This window comes from Muscardinus avellanarius (assembly GCF_963383645.1).
Source record: "Muscardinus avellanarius genome assembly, chromosome: 12".
NCBI lineage: Eukaryota > Metazoa > Chordata > Mammalia > Rodentia > Gliridae > Muscardinus > Muscardinus avellanarius.
Window position 1 is genome coordinate 9,015,941 of NC_137798.1, and position 14,664 is coordinate 9,030,604.

Here is a 14,664-nt window from a genome sequence, read left to right on the forward strand (position 1 = left end):
AAAATGATTTCAGACCAGTGCTATCACTCTTTATGTTAAACACCTGCCGTGTTATGGATGAGTAATTTTTTCTAAAACTTTTTCTGTTTGTCTGCTTATTTTTGCATTTGAAAGGAGGTAGACCCACTTTAAAAGGAACATCACGACTTCATTTGTTCAAGAAATTGCCAGGAAGAAGGCCCCATGACTTGCCTCATTGCAAGTACTGAGGTTCTTTACTTTCTCCACCTGAAATAACAAAATTCCATAAGCTCTGTGCGGGCAGGGATTTTGTCCATATATATATATATCTCCCCATGCTCTGTTTATCTCTCGAATTTTGCCTAGTATGTTTTTTCTATGTTAGTCACGTATACACCCACAGAAAAGCACACACCTACCTTCAAATATATTTATGTATGTAGCACACATTTTTATATCTTTTTTTTTCAATACTGGGGATGGAACCCAGGGGCACTCTACCTCCGATCTACACCCCCAGCCCTATTTTTTATTCTTTACTTTGAGACAGAGTCTCACTGAGTTGCAGAGGGCCTCACTAAGTAGCTGAGGCTGGCCGCGAACCTGGATCCTCCGGTCTCAGCCTCCCGAATGTTGGGATGACAAGGGTGCCCACCGCGCCCGGCTTCTTTTCTCTCTGTTTTTTTTTTTTTTTTGGTATACTTTTATTGATGCTTTGCAGTCTCACATCATAACGTAGTTGAGTGAGAGGGTCATATGTGCACTTGGCTTCCCCAGATCCGAGTATTTTTTTTTACTGAAATTTATTTTTTGATTGGTATGTAGAAACCTAAACATTATTCATATTATTGAAATAATGTGACGTTTTGATATATCTACATTCTGTGTAATGTTTAAATCAGGTTAAATATCATCTCTTTCCCAAGACGTCTGTGATTTGGGGGTGAAATTTTCTAACATACTTTCTTCTAGTTTTTAAAATCGACAGTGCATTGTTATTATCTGTCGTCAACCTACTAGCACACCAGAACTCCTTGCTTCAACTAACTATAACTGAGTACTCACTGTTCAACCCCTCATCATCTCTCCTCCTTAACTTTCTCCAGCCTTTGGAAACCACCATTCTTCCCTCAACGTGTATGAAATTAACTTTTTATATCCCACATATATGAATGAGTAAGATCATGCATGTCTTTCTGGCTTATTTCACTTAATGTAATGATCTTTAGAGTATTGCAAATGACAGAATTTCATCCTTTTGATGGCTGCATAGATTCCACAAGGGATATGTAATCCTGTTTTCTTTATCCACTCACTAGTTGCTGAACACGTAGGTTGCTCTCATTTCTTAGGGTCTGTGAAATCCTGCTGCAGCGAACATGTCTGTTTGGATACCTCATGGACATACTGATTGGGTGCCACACATAGGGCTGAGTCGGTGTGAGCACAGAGATATTTTCTTGAGAAGTGAAGGAGTGAAAATAACATTATCATGTCATATCTATGCAGCAGTTCACAGGCATAGGGAGTTTTCCAAGTAGTTCAGCTGACCCTCACACTGGTATCATTAGGGTGGATAGAATTAATGCTGTTACCCCCATTTTGAAGGTGAGAAAAATGGGGGTCAGAGCTTGGAAGGTCTGCCCCGGCATCACATAGAGTCAACTGCTGCAGATTTTCCCAGAGTCCACTTGTCCAGTTGGAGCGGGATGGGACCAGGGGTTCCTCTGTGCCATGACTTGCTTTTGCAGACCTTCACGGGCACCTTATTCTCTCTTTCCAGATTACAGGACGGGCCCGTGTTTTACCGTGGTCAGCAACCAGATGTGCCAGGGACAGCTCAGCGGGATCGTCTGCACAAAGACGCTGTGCTGCGCCACGGTGGGCCGAGCCTGGGGCCACCCCTGCGAGATGTGTCCCGCCCAGCCGCACCCCTGCCGCCGCGGCTTCATCCCCAACATCCGCACGGGCGCGTGTCAAGGTGAGGCCCGCGGGCTCCTCGTACTGAGGGATGCTCTTGGGAGCTGGGGAGCCAGTCTCCAGGGGCAGCGAAGCAGGACGGAAAAGCACCATCAGAGGCCTCACAGCAACGTTTCCCAAGAGTCACAGAGCGAGTCCCCCGGGGCTGGTTTCCCTGCCAGCATCTTCCTCGCCCGGCCCACAGGGCTTCCTTGTGCCTAGGATTCCAGCGGGCGTGACTGACTCATCTCACTTAGCATAATGTTCTCCAGTTCCATCCATTTCCCCATAAATAACATAATTTTTTTCTTTTTTTTTTTTTTAAATTATTGGTGCCTTGTAGTTGTACTTTTTTTTTTTTTTTCAGTACTGGGGCCAGAACCCAGGAAATTCTACCTCTGATCTATACCCCCAGCCGTATTATTGTATTATTATTATTATTATTATTATTATTATTATTATTATTATTATTTGCAGTACTAGGGATGGAACCCAAGAACACTCTACTTCCAAGCTACACCCTCAGCCTTATTTATTTATTCATTTATTTATTTATTTATTTATTTATTTATTTATTTATTTTACGTCCAAGGTACACCCCCCAGCCCCCCCCCCTTTTTTTTTTGCGGTACTAAAGATGGAACCCAGGGGCATTCTACCTCTAAGCTACACCCCCAGCCCTATTTTGTATTCTTTATTTTGAAACAGGGTCTCACTGAGTTGCAGAGGGCCTCACTAAGGCCGCTAATCGCGATCCTCCCGTCTCAGCCTCCCAAATGCTGGGATTATAAGTGTGCGCCACCACGCCCGGCTTAGAGTTGTACATCCTAATGGGGTACAGGTTGGTGGAGGCATGCATGCACATCACCCAGTTAGCCCTTGCCGCATCCCCTCCATCTCCCTCCCTCTCTCGTTTGGCTTAGTGACCGACTTTGACGTGTTGTGAATATACGTCATGTCCTTGCCCCCTGCATCTGCACCCCAGGAGTTGTACTTAACTGACCTGAGGAAGATAGGCTGCATTATGTGTTGGGTTTTTTCTTTCTTTTTTTTTTTTTTTCCAAGTCAGAAATAAATTGGGATTGGTTTCACAGTTTTAAATAGCCCCAGATGTCGCCCGCCCGCTGCTCTTCAGCCTCCCCTAGAAGCGCTTACTCTGTTTTTGGCTTTTGCTTCGGTTCCTCCAGCTGTACAAATTCTTTCATTGTCTGGATGTCTGGCAGGAAGCAGGAGGGAGTGAGCAGAGGCCGCTCCACCGCGCTGATGGGGTGACGGCTTCCAGCCTATCTGCTTCCTTCGGCCTCTGTGGTACCTTTTTTTAGCCAGTTGTGATATTTGCAGAAGATTCGGGATATGATTTTCCCCCTCTTTTTAGATAGATAGGAAGCTTGGCTTTGCTCTGGACGCACGTTCTAAGGGCAGTGGGTGCAGTAAAACAGAACTCAGCTTGGCTCGCACGGTTTTGTAAGTCTCCGTTCAACTGGATCCTTGTCTGCCTGTGCATCCTCGTGAATGTTGGGAGCAGCAAGAAGTCACCCTAAAAAGTTTAAATGGATTGATAATACAATTTTTAAAAATTAAGAATAAGTATCTTCTTTGGGAGCCGGGCGTGGTGGGCACGCTTGTCATCCCAGCATTGGGGAGGCTGAGACAGGAGGATTGTGGTTCAGACAGCCTCAGCTACTTAGTGAGGCCCTTTGCAACTCAGTGAGACCCTGTTTCAAAATAAAGGATGAAAAGTGGCTGAGGATGTAGCTCAGAGGTAGAAGGCCCCTGGGTTCTAACTCCAGTACTGCAAAATAATAATAATAATAATGAAGAAGAAGAAGGAGGAGGAGGAGGAAGAGGAAGAGGAGGAGGAGGAGGAGGAGGAGAAGGAAGGAAGGAAGGAAGGAAGGAAGGAAGGAAGGAAAGAAAGAAAGAAAGGAAGAAAGGAAGAATAAAAATTTGGGCTGGGGATGTAGCTTAGAAGTAAATGCCCCTGTATTCCATTCCCAGCATCATCATCATCATCATCATCATCATAGTAATGGAAGAATAAAAAATTGGGTTGGGTGTGTAGCTTAGAGGTAGAATGCCCCTGAGTTTCATCTGTAGTACTGCAAAAATAACAAATAAATAAATAAATAAATAATATTTGGGCTAGGGTTGTAGCTCAGAGGTAGAATGTCCCTGGGTTATATCCCCATTACCACAAAAATAATAATAAGAAAGAAAGAAAGAAAGAAAGAAAGAAAGAAAGAAAGAAAGAAAGAAAGAAAAAGAAAGAAATTTGGGTTGGGGGGTGTATCTCAGAAGTAGAATGCCCCTGGGTTCCATCCCCAAACCACAAAAATAATAAGAAGAAAGAAAGAAAGAAAGAAAGAAAGAAAGAAAGAAAGAAAGGGAGAGAGAAAGAAAGAAGGAAGGAAGGAAGGAAAGAAAGAAAGAAAGAAAGAAAGAAAGAAAGAAAGAAAGAAAGAAAAAATAGGTCTGGAGTGTAGCTCAGAGGTAGAATGCCCCTGGGTTCTATCTCTAGTACCTCAAAAAAAAAAAATCTTTGGGTCCTTTTTATTTTTCCCTGTCTTAGAAAGTTCCATTGAGCCTCGGCTGTCCTGACGCTATCTCACACCGTGACCTGTTGGCGGTCCCTTGGTCCCTTGCGAGGGCGCTGGCGCGGGGCGAGGGCGAGCCACTGCTCTTCCACTGGCGTTTCCTTTCATAGGGTTTGGCTTTTTCCAAAATTTGCTTCCTGTTTGCCAACTGCTAGTCAACATCTGAGAAAAAATGACAGGCTTTTTATACGAAAACTTGAGAACCCTTGGAATCAAAGTAGTAATAATAGGACCACTTAGAGAATGACGTTCTCCTCCTCTTCCTTTTCTTCTTCTTCTTCTTCTTTTTTTTTTTTTTTTTTTTTTGCCGTCCTTTGTTTATCTTTTGGGTTTGGGAGAGGGTCTCCCGGCATCCTGGAGCCCTCTCTCCTTGCTGGCGTTTTTGGCCCGTGGTCCAGATGTGAGGGGTTGCGGGCAGATGGGTTCCTAAAGGAATGTATTCTGTCTTCAAGTCTTTGAACATGCAGCCAGTGGAGAATGGCCCCTCATCTGTTTCCGCTCGGCCAGGATCAGAAGGGCTATCTACATGTGTCTGTGTGGTAGAGCTAGATTTCAAAGAACACTTTAATGTACATATCCAGTGTATTGAGAGAATGGAAAATCCTGATCCAGTACACAGTGAGTTGGACTTTAAAATGTAACCCAATTATATTTCAGGACAGTCATTCATTGGTGACATGTTCCATGAAACGTGATAAGTGATGCTTTTAGACCAAAATAAATAGCTCATGTTTTAGCGATTTTTTTTTTCTTTTTGCATGTCTGGGATGGAACCTCTGAGCTACAGCCCCTGCCCTATTTTTTATTCTTTGTTTTGAAACCGGGTCTCACTGAGTTGCAGAGGGCCTCCCTATGTAGCTGAGGTTGGCCTCAAACCACACTCCTCCTGTCTCAGCCTCCCAAATGCTGGGATGACAAGTGTGCGCCGCCATGCCCGGCACTACACACTGTACTCAGGAACTCGGGTCGTGATCCTACAAACCGTGGTCACCTCGTTGTCTCATTTGGTGGTCGTAAAGAGGACACTCGGCCTCTAGATTTTTAAAAGAATATTCCAAGTGGAGGAAGAAACCCCAGACTGTTTCTCTAGGACTTTTTGTCAAATCAGTCTTTCTTGTGTAATGAATGGAGAACTGATATGGTGTTGCCTAGCCCTCATGGTTTACTGTGTGAGCCTAAGATAACTCGTAACCAAACCGATCACTGCTTAAGTGGCCTTGGAGTGACGCATGACCATAAATCAACCACAGAGCTCTCCAGGAGAAGAGCATCCCAGAAAAAGGGGCCACCACTGTGAAACCCGGAGGCAGGCACATCCCTAGTGTATCTGAGGAAGCCAGTGTGATGGAGAGAGAGGAGAGAAGGGGAGGAGCGTGGGGTGACGTCAGACAGCAAGGTTCAGGGCGACTCTGGAGCATTTAGTGTGCCTGGAGTGTTGGGCATGATCTGATTTATTTGTATACAAAGCTTCCCTCTGGCGCTGCTCGAGTCTGAGCTGCGGTTGCACACCCACGGCCGGGGTCTCCCACTGCCGCCTCTGCTTTTCTGACTTGGTTAATTTTGACTGCACACGATGGTGCTCCAGCAGGTACAAGGGGCATTTTCCACTTCATTTGTACAAAGAACTAGCTGTCTTATGTAGTCTGAGGGGCCTTAAGAAAATCTAGCTGAATCATTTATTACAACTTTTTGTGTGTGTGTGTGTGGTACTGGGGTTTCTGGAGGCCTTCTACCTCCGGGCTACACTCCCAGACCTATTTTATATTTTTATTTGGAAACAGGGTCTCTTAAGCCAGCGAGGCTGGCTTCAAACCTGTGTGATCCTCCTGTCTCTGCCTCCCAAGCTGGGGATTACAAGCGTGCGCCACCACGCCCGGCCTTATTACAACTCTTAAAAGATACTTTTATTGTAAACATAGACTGCATTTTGATTTTAAGGATCTTGGATAGCTGATTATTACTGCCAATCTGGAGGTTAAAATGGGGCGGTGAATAATTACCTTTAAATCATTATAATCTTATGCTGGGCATGGTGGCACATGCTTTGTAATCCCAGCATTCCGGAGGCTGAGACAGGAGGATTGTGGATCATGGACAGCCTCAGCTACTTAGTGAGGCCCTCTGCAACTTAGTGAAACCCTGTTTCCAAATAAAGAATAAAAAACAGGGCTGGGGATGTAGCTCGGAGGTAGAATGCTCCTGGGTTCAATCCCCAGATCTGCAAAAAAAAAAAAAAAAAAAAAATATATATATATATATATATATACATACATATATATATATTATAATCTTATACTTGGCTGCATATTTGATAAGACCCACGAGAACTAGTACAAATATTCTCTCTGTGAGGCTATGTTGAAGGTGAGAAAATAAAGAATGTTTCTTATAGAACATTTCTTGACCAACTGTGTTGATAACAATTTATTTTACATAATGCAATTGTGTAAAAAAAAGTTTCTCACATCCTATTCCTAATATTATGATGAACACATTGATATGAATACAGTCGTAATTGTAAACCAACTACCCCATTTTCTTCGGCAATGGATTTCATATGAATCTTTTTCTCTTTCTCTTCTAAAACCTTACAGACGTAGATGAGTGTCAGGCCATCCCTGGGCTCTGTCAAGGAGGAAATTGCATTAATACTGTTGGGTCTTTCGAGTGCAAATGCCCCGCTGGACACAAGTTTAATGAAGTATCACAGAAATGTGAAGGTAAGAAATCTCCTGCTTTGCATCCAAGAGGGAGAGCAGGATTGCTGACAGGACTCAACATCAGTACCAGCGATGCTCGCAGATAACTCCTGAATCCCTCTACCTTTGTTATCCCCGTGGAAGTGTAAATATAATATTCCTACCAAAAATAATATGCCTTAGTGCCATTGAACCAGAAAAAACCCTGCAGCTTTTTCCACTTTAACAGACCCAAAATAAGAGGTCCATCTGAATCAAATTAAATATTAAAACATGAAATATTTTCGAACCAATATTTGGTTTAAAACACTCAAGACACATGTTTTTGCATAGTTCTAGAGACCAAATATAAATTTAATCATTAGATATTATTAAAGATTAGGTGTCTTCTGATTTTGTGAGTTAAAATAGATGTTTCATTTTTAGGGGGCAGAGGAGACCTCTATACTTATATTCAAGCTCCTGTTGCTAAGTTAGAATTTTCTTTTCTGGGGTATGACATACACCCATCAAATGGAAACTTTTCCAATGTTGGTCAAACAAAAAGCAACCTGCGGTAAAATTTTATATTTGCTTTTGGTTTATATTAAGCTTTTAAAAATATGTCTATAGACTCTGTGTTCATATTTACCACTACTCTTAATTGCAAAATGAGGCCTGGCTTCCATGTGCACTAATAATTTCTTCAAAAGAGAAGCATCCAGAAAATCAGTAGGGAACACTGAAATCTTGGTTTTTTTGATAAGCTCATAAAGTTCCTATAAGATGGTAACTTATATATGGTCAGACAATAATGAAACACAATCCTCAAACTCTATTTGTTGTCAGACTCAGGAGAAAAACCCTTTCCCTCAACACTCAACTCAGTTTTGCCTGGTGTGATCTGAGGTTTTATGTAGTCGTATGCATTTAAAAAAAAATAGTTGTTATGGTATTTGTACCCCTGGACTCTCGCTGTGAGGAATAGTTTATTCAAAGTTAGTTGTCTGGACTTGAAACCTTTAACTTCTTTGCTGATTACCCAGTATATCACACCAGCAAAAGACAGCTTTACATTTATGGTACAATTCATAAATTACATGTCACATCTAATATCTACCTTCCCCGAGTGGAATAATCACACTCCGGTAGGATTACTTTTAGAGGTTGGGCTTGTTTTTAGGTTATTAATCATCGTAGAATTTATCATTGCTATTGAATTCTTGAATATATTATATATACATATAGTTTGAGATAGCTGTGAAAAATACTTTGGGTTTTTTTTTTTAAGTAGGGTGTCTTGAAAACATTTTAAGTTTCAAAGGATAATATAACTGATTTTGACTACAGGTGAATGTATTTTAAAGTTAGTTGTAGAGCTAAGTTTGAATAGAGATTGTAGATACCGAAAGAGGCAAAGAACTCGCCTAGTTTTACCCTTTGAGATTTTAAATTAAGGGGTTGTGTCTTAGATAGTTAGGTGTACTGCAAAGTGGCCTCTTCTGACTGAGCTATAGTATATTATCTTTTTTCCTCTAGGAAAGCTGTTACATCTAATGTAACAACTATGTTTTCCAATATTTGGGGCTACTTAAAATATGTAATATATATTTTACATTTAAAATATATATGGTAACAATTCATCATAGCCAAACTATGGAACCAGCCAAGATGTCCATCAACAGGTGAATGGATTACAAAACTGTGGGATATGAACACAATGGAATTTTTCTCAGCCATTAAAAAAAACTCAATTACATCATTTTCAGGGAAATGGATGGAACTGGAGGACATTATGCTAAGTGAGATTAGTCAGTCACAAAAAAATTAAAAATCAGATGCTTTCCCTAATATGTGAGAGTTAGGGAGGAATGGGTCATAGGAGGAAGTCTAGATGAAAAAGGAAATTCTATAGAGGAGCAAACAAGACAACCTAAAGGAGGAGAAAGGAGGAGGGAAGAAGGAAAATCTCTAAAACACACAATGTACTTAAACATATCGAAGTCAATCACTAAGCCAAGCAAGGGAGGGAGGGACGGGGAGGGAATGGGGTGGGAATTGGGTAGGGACTAAACGGGCGATGTGTACATGTTTGTACACACAAGTGTTTTACCCCAATATGATGTATGAATATAATGCACCAATAAAAAATAAAAAATGTATATGGTATGTCACATGCATATGCTCAGACTGAAATGGAGACAATTTAAATTCTTTTATTAATGCTAAGAAACCTATTGTGGTAGTGTATCCAATTCACCAAAAACTCAGCCTGGGAATTACTTAATCCTCTTCCACCCACACAGAATTTGTCTCCCGCGTCATATTGGAATCAGTAGCAAGATAAGAACAGAATGCTTTTGGCTAGACCTTTTTGTAGTCCTCTTCTGTTGACAGTTGCATTAAATCTAGTAGATGGGTTTTTTCATTCTTTTTTAATTTCTCTAAGAAAAAATGATATTAGATGAGAATATTCCATTAAGACCTCTTGTATCTAGCCTGGAGGATGTTTGAGCTTGGTCGACTTGGCTTGCTCTGGTAGAAAAGTCATCAGAAAGTTCTCTGAGCACTCAGCAAGTCAGGCTCCCTCTTTCAGTTCCCTTGCTGGTTTCCAGTTATGGCACCTCACTCAGGGAATAAACTAACTCCTGACATAGACCTGCCTCTGGATAGCCAACCTGGGGAACCCAGGAAGTCTAGCTCACAACCACTGAAAAGACAAGAGATCCTACACCTGCCCTAAAAAAGATGGTCAAGCATCACAGTGAGGGTCTGTGCATTATGTGTAGTCATACTTCCCTTACTGTGACAAAATACCTGAGATAATCAACTTAAAAGAGGAAAGGTTTGTTCTGGCTCATGGTTCTAGACGTTTTAGTCCAGGGTGTCACTTGGTGCCCTGCCTCAAGTCAGCACATTATGGTGGGAGCACTGAGAAGAAGAGTCCTGTTAACCTTATGGTAGCTGAGAAGCAGAGAGGGGGGGGGTGGAGAGGCACTAGGGGCTGGTAACCCCCTCAAGGTCACGCCCCCAATAACCTACCTTCCTCCCATTACACTTCCCCCCCAATAGCATCGTAGGCTAAGAACCACACCTTACCAGATGGGCCCATGGTGGACACCCGAGGTCCTAATTATAGCATCTGTGAGCATCATTCTGGCCCCTTTTCCAACAATTGTGAGCGGTTCTTTTACGTCTATCTTCTTCTTGACATGGAGAGGGAGAAAGTGGGTACTTGTACGAGTAATTAAAAATAATTCACTTGAATTACTCTTAGCCAATTCACAGGACGTTAAACACCACTCCTCAGGTGCAAGAAGCCTTTGTTGAAATTGCTTTTCATGATGTTTTTATTTTCCAGAAATCTCCCTTCTCCCCTATAAAATCATTCTGTCCCCAAAACTTAAAATAAATGTCACAGGCCAATGTTTATCTGAATATGCAACTTTAGGTACATTGTTTTTTCAAATGCAGACTAATTAGCTGAAGCGATTAAATGATTTCTAAATTTTCATGCATTTATGAAGCAAAACGTTGAGATTTACAGCGGCGATTTGGGAAGTAGAGCTCGTGCCCGCCTTCTTGTTGATTTTTCTGGCTGTACGGTGCGAGCACTGAAAGAGCACATGAGTGAACCTTTCCTTTTCGAAACCGAGTCCATATTTGCACAGGTTACTGCAAGAGGAAATTGAGAAATGAAAAACGTAATTAATGGATCACGTTTTATTTCCGGAAGAAGTCATCTTGGATCCCTAAGTAACCATTAACACTCGGGGATTCCACGGCAGCCGGCCCAGCCGTTAGCAATCACAGTAGCGCTGAAGGATACCAAAGACCCAGTACCGTGTGAATATATGCCAATGGCAACATGATCCACAATATAATGTGAGATCATAGCGCACCAATAAAAATTAAAAAAATTAAACATTAAAAAATGTGGCTCTTAAGTTCATGCACTCCCTAGTAGGAGAGCCCCAAACCTCAGGACTTTCTCTTTCCAAAACAATGGTACATTTATCTGATGGCTACTCGCTCTTAAGGGCTCTTACCCTCCTAGGCATCGCATCGGGAGAATCCCTGGGGCTGCTTAACCCTTGTCCACGGGTGGGGCACCAACCTGGCAGCTGGTTGCAGGCCCTTGACTTTTACTGCTTGAAGCAGCTGGTCCCCTCCCTATACAAAGAATTGGACAAATCTCTGGGATATAGGAGAGAGGCCACTGAGAATCGGGAAGACCTGGCCCTCATCCTGGTGAAGTCCCTCCTCCTCTCTGATGAGTTCCCACCGCTGAGTTACTTCACCTGTCAAATGAGAAGGTTGAACAAGATGATACACGGACATCCCATACTCCACCTTTACACTTACTACTATTTCCAAGTCTCTAAAATAGTGTGGCGGATGCTTCGCCTGACCAGAACTTGAGAAATCAGATTGCTTTTGTGTCATGCCTTTTCTCCTGGGTTGAGTTTTTCCAATAGAACAAACTAAATTTCTCAGGCTTGGCAGGCGGCATTCATAACCTTCAGTGTTCCCCGTGACTCCCAAACAGCTGCCGGAATTCTTAGCTTACTTGTGTTTTCTTACACGGTTTCTCACCATGAAGATCAGGTCATAGGTTTCCCTACGTGTCAGCAGCTCAGGGCTTCTGCCTCCAGGAGACAGGGACAGGTATTCAGAGCACAGAAATAGCTTTTCTTTGCCCCTTAAGACCACTTCTCTTTATGGTCTCTTCCATAAAGACCAGTTTGCTTTATGATCTCCAGATCCTGAAGGACTATACCTCTGGTTCTCAGAGGCTTCAGACGATCTTAAAGCTGTTCTTACCTTCTGTGCAAAGTGATCTAGCCCCAGCTGGTGTTTGATAGGTTGGCTTACAGAAGCTACTAGACACCCAGGAGGGGACTGTAGGTCAGGCTGAAGTCATCTAGGCTCGTTCAGACACAATAATTTCTCCTAGCTTCGTTTCATTTTGCAGTGTGAATTGAGGCGCGTTATGACGTATTCATGACCTGGTTGGCCCAAGGGGGCATGACCCTAGGTGGAAACTCCCTTGACCTCGGCCAGCTCCTGCCAGGTAGAGACCCGAGTTTGACATCACTTTATAAGTGATGAACTTCTTGGCTCTTATCTCAAGTGTTAGTCAATGGTAAAGCCGACTAATGGGCTCACTTGGAAATAATAGTACATTTAAAGGTAGACTGTGAGCCTACAAAGAACCTGCATGTATCATCTTTTTTTTTTTTTTTTTTTTCAGAACTGGGGATGGAACCCAGGGGCATTCTACCTCCAGGCTACACTCCCAGCCCTATTTTTTAGTCTTTATTTTGAAACAGGGTCTCACTGAGTTGCGAGGGCCTTGCTAAGTAGCTGAGGCTGGCCATGAACCTGTGATACTCCTGTCTCAGCCTCCCAAACGATGGGATTACAAGCATCGCATGTATCATCTTACTCAACCTTTGCACGTGATGGGTGAAGAAACTCAGAAATGGTAACTCATCACAGAGAGGAGTAGGGACTTGAGCTGTTTCTAGGGAGGTTTGACTAGTGCAGTATCTGAATCCTTATAACAATGCACAGTTTTATATCGTGTTCTACAAATACTGAGACTGTTCTTTATGTTCCAGATATTGACGAATGCAGCACTATTCCTGGAATCTGCGATGGGGGTGAATGCACCAACACGGTCAGCAGTTACTTTTGCAAATGCCCCCCTGGTTTTTACACCTCTCCAGATGGGACCAGATGTGTAGGTAGGTGTAATTAGAGACAGGCTGCATGGTTTGTATGAATCAGGCACAGTGAACATCTTTCTAAATGTGTTTGACAACGGGGACACGTAATCCCTCACTTGAGGTAAAAATGTACATGAGTGGAAATGTATTGAACAGTTGAATACCTTCCAAAAGAATGGGGCTTGTCTTGTTTTAGTATTAGCTACCTCCTCCAAAGAGGAATGATCCAGGAGAGAGTACAGCTGTGTCTTTGGTCTCCATTAACAACACGGTCACGCAGTGTCAAACCTGGAAGCCGCCCCCTGATGTCTCTTTGTTTATACCCACATCTTCAGTAATTTCCCAGGACCTCTGTTAATTTAGGTTTGAAGTTTTGCAATAATCTCTTAATTGGTCTTCCTGCTTCCTGGCTTCTCTACAATCCATCTTGTCAGATTTATCTTCTGAAAATTGTGCTTTGATTAAATAACACTCTTGCTCAAAAGTCTGGTAGTTTTCCGCTAGGATTTGGAAACTTGTGGCCTCTGGTCTGTGCCCAGCGGACCCCTCAGGTGTTGGGGGTGGGCAGTGACAAGGGGGAGGGCCCAGACACATTCCAGGTCTGGTGGTTCTTCTCTTACCTGTTGTGTTGTTAGGCTTCTGTGTAAATTATCAAATAAGCAGGGGTTCCATTTAAAAATAGATTTGAAACTAGCACCGTGGCACATCCCTGTCATCCTAGCACATGGGAAGCTTGAGACAGGAGGATTGCGGGTTTAAGGCCAGCCTCAGCAACTTAGCAAGGCCCTGTTTCAAAAAAGAAAGTTTCTAGGGGTGTAACTCAGAGGTAGAATGCCCCTGGTACTGCAGGAGGATCCAGTGGAGGCAAAATTCCCAGTACTGCAAAAAAAAAAAAAAAAAAAAAAGATAGATTTTTGTCAACTGCTAGATTGAACAATTGTAAACACACGACTACCAGAGAATTTGATCAGCAGAGAGATCAAGAGCTTTTCTTGTCCGGACAACAGGTAGATGTTGTTTTTAACCCTCAAAGAAAGCCTAAAAATACATTGGAGATATTAAAATACAGTGTGTGTGTATGTGTGTTGGACCACCATGCCCTGTTGGGATTAAAATGTATTTACATGCCAGGCATGGTGGCACACACCAATAATTCCAGCCCTGGGGAGGCTGAGACAGGAATATTACAGTTTTGAGGCCAGCCTTGACAACCTATTAAGACCCTCTACAACTTAGGCCCTATTTCAAAATAAAAAAAATAAAATAAAATGGGGCTGAGGGTGTAAGCTTAGAGGTCGAATGCCCCTGGGTTCAATCTAATATCACATAAATAGATATATGCATATGTACATACATTTACATATCAGATGGTTTATATTTTGAAATTTTCTTTTTTATCAGAGGAGTAGGGGAAGGGAACTAAGATTCAAAGGATCGCCTCTTAGGTGTTTTGTGTAAATTATTTGATTTCATGTTTGCAGCCATATTGTAGAAGGAAAGAAGCTGAGGTTTAAAGGGGTTAGATAAATACTTTGGTGCAATTGTCTAACAGGAAGTAGGTGAGGGGGACCTGGGTTCCAGTGCGGGCCTGTCTGCACCTGCAGTCTGGGCCTCTCCCATGAGTCCCTTCAGATGCAGTGAGCTTTCTTGCCATAACTCTAGGCAAGCACCGTTTCTCCTTCCTTGGAACCTTATTGTAGCCATAATTAGCAACTTACTACAGTAAATGATCCCAGTGAC

General features: G+C 42.5%; 1 protein-coding gene across 1 annotated transcript in view; it reads left to right on the forward strand.

Moving 5' to 3' along the window:
* The window catches only part of FBN1 (fibrillin 1), a gene marked incomplete at both ends in the record, with an annotated part of 239,882 nt that overhangs the window by 100,278 nt on the left and 124,940 nt on the right, over positions 1 to 14,664 (forward strand). The window contains 3 exons of the mRNA XM_080708266.1: positions 1,745 to 1,942; positions 7,109 to 7,234; positions 12,817 to 12,942. Of these exons, the coding sequence (XP_080564392.1) occupies positions 1,745 to 1,942; positions 7,109 to 7,234; positions 12,817 to 12,942 (450 nt within the window). The remainder of the gene's footprint in view (positions 1 to 1,744; positions 1,943 to 7,108; positions 7,235 to 12,816; positions 12,943 to 14,664) is intronic.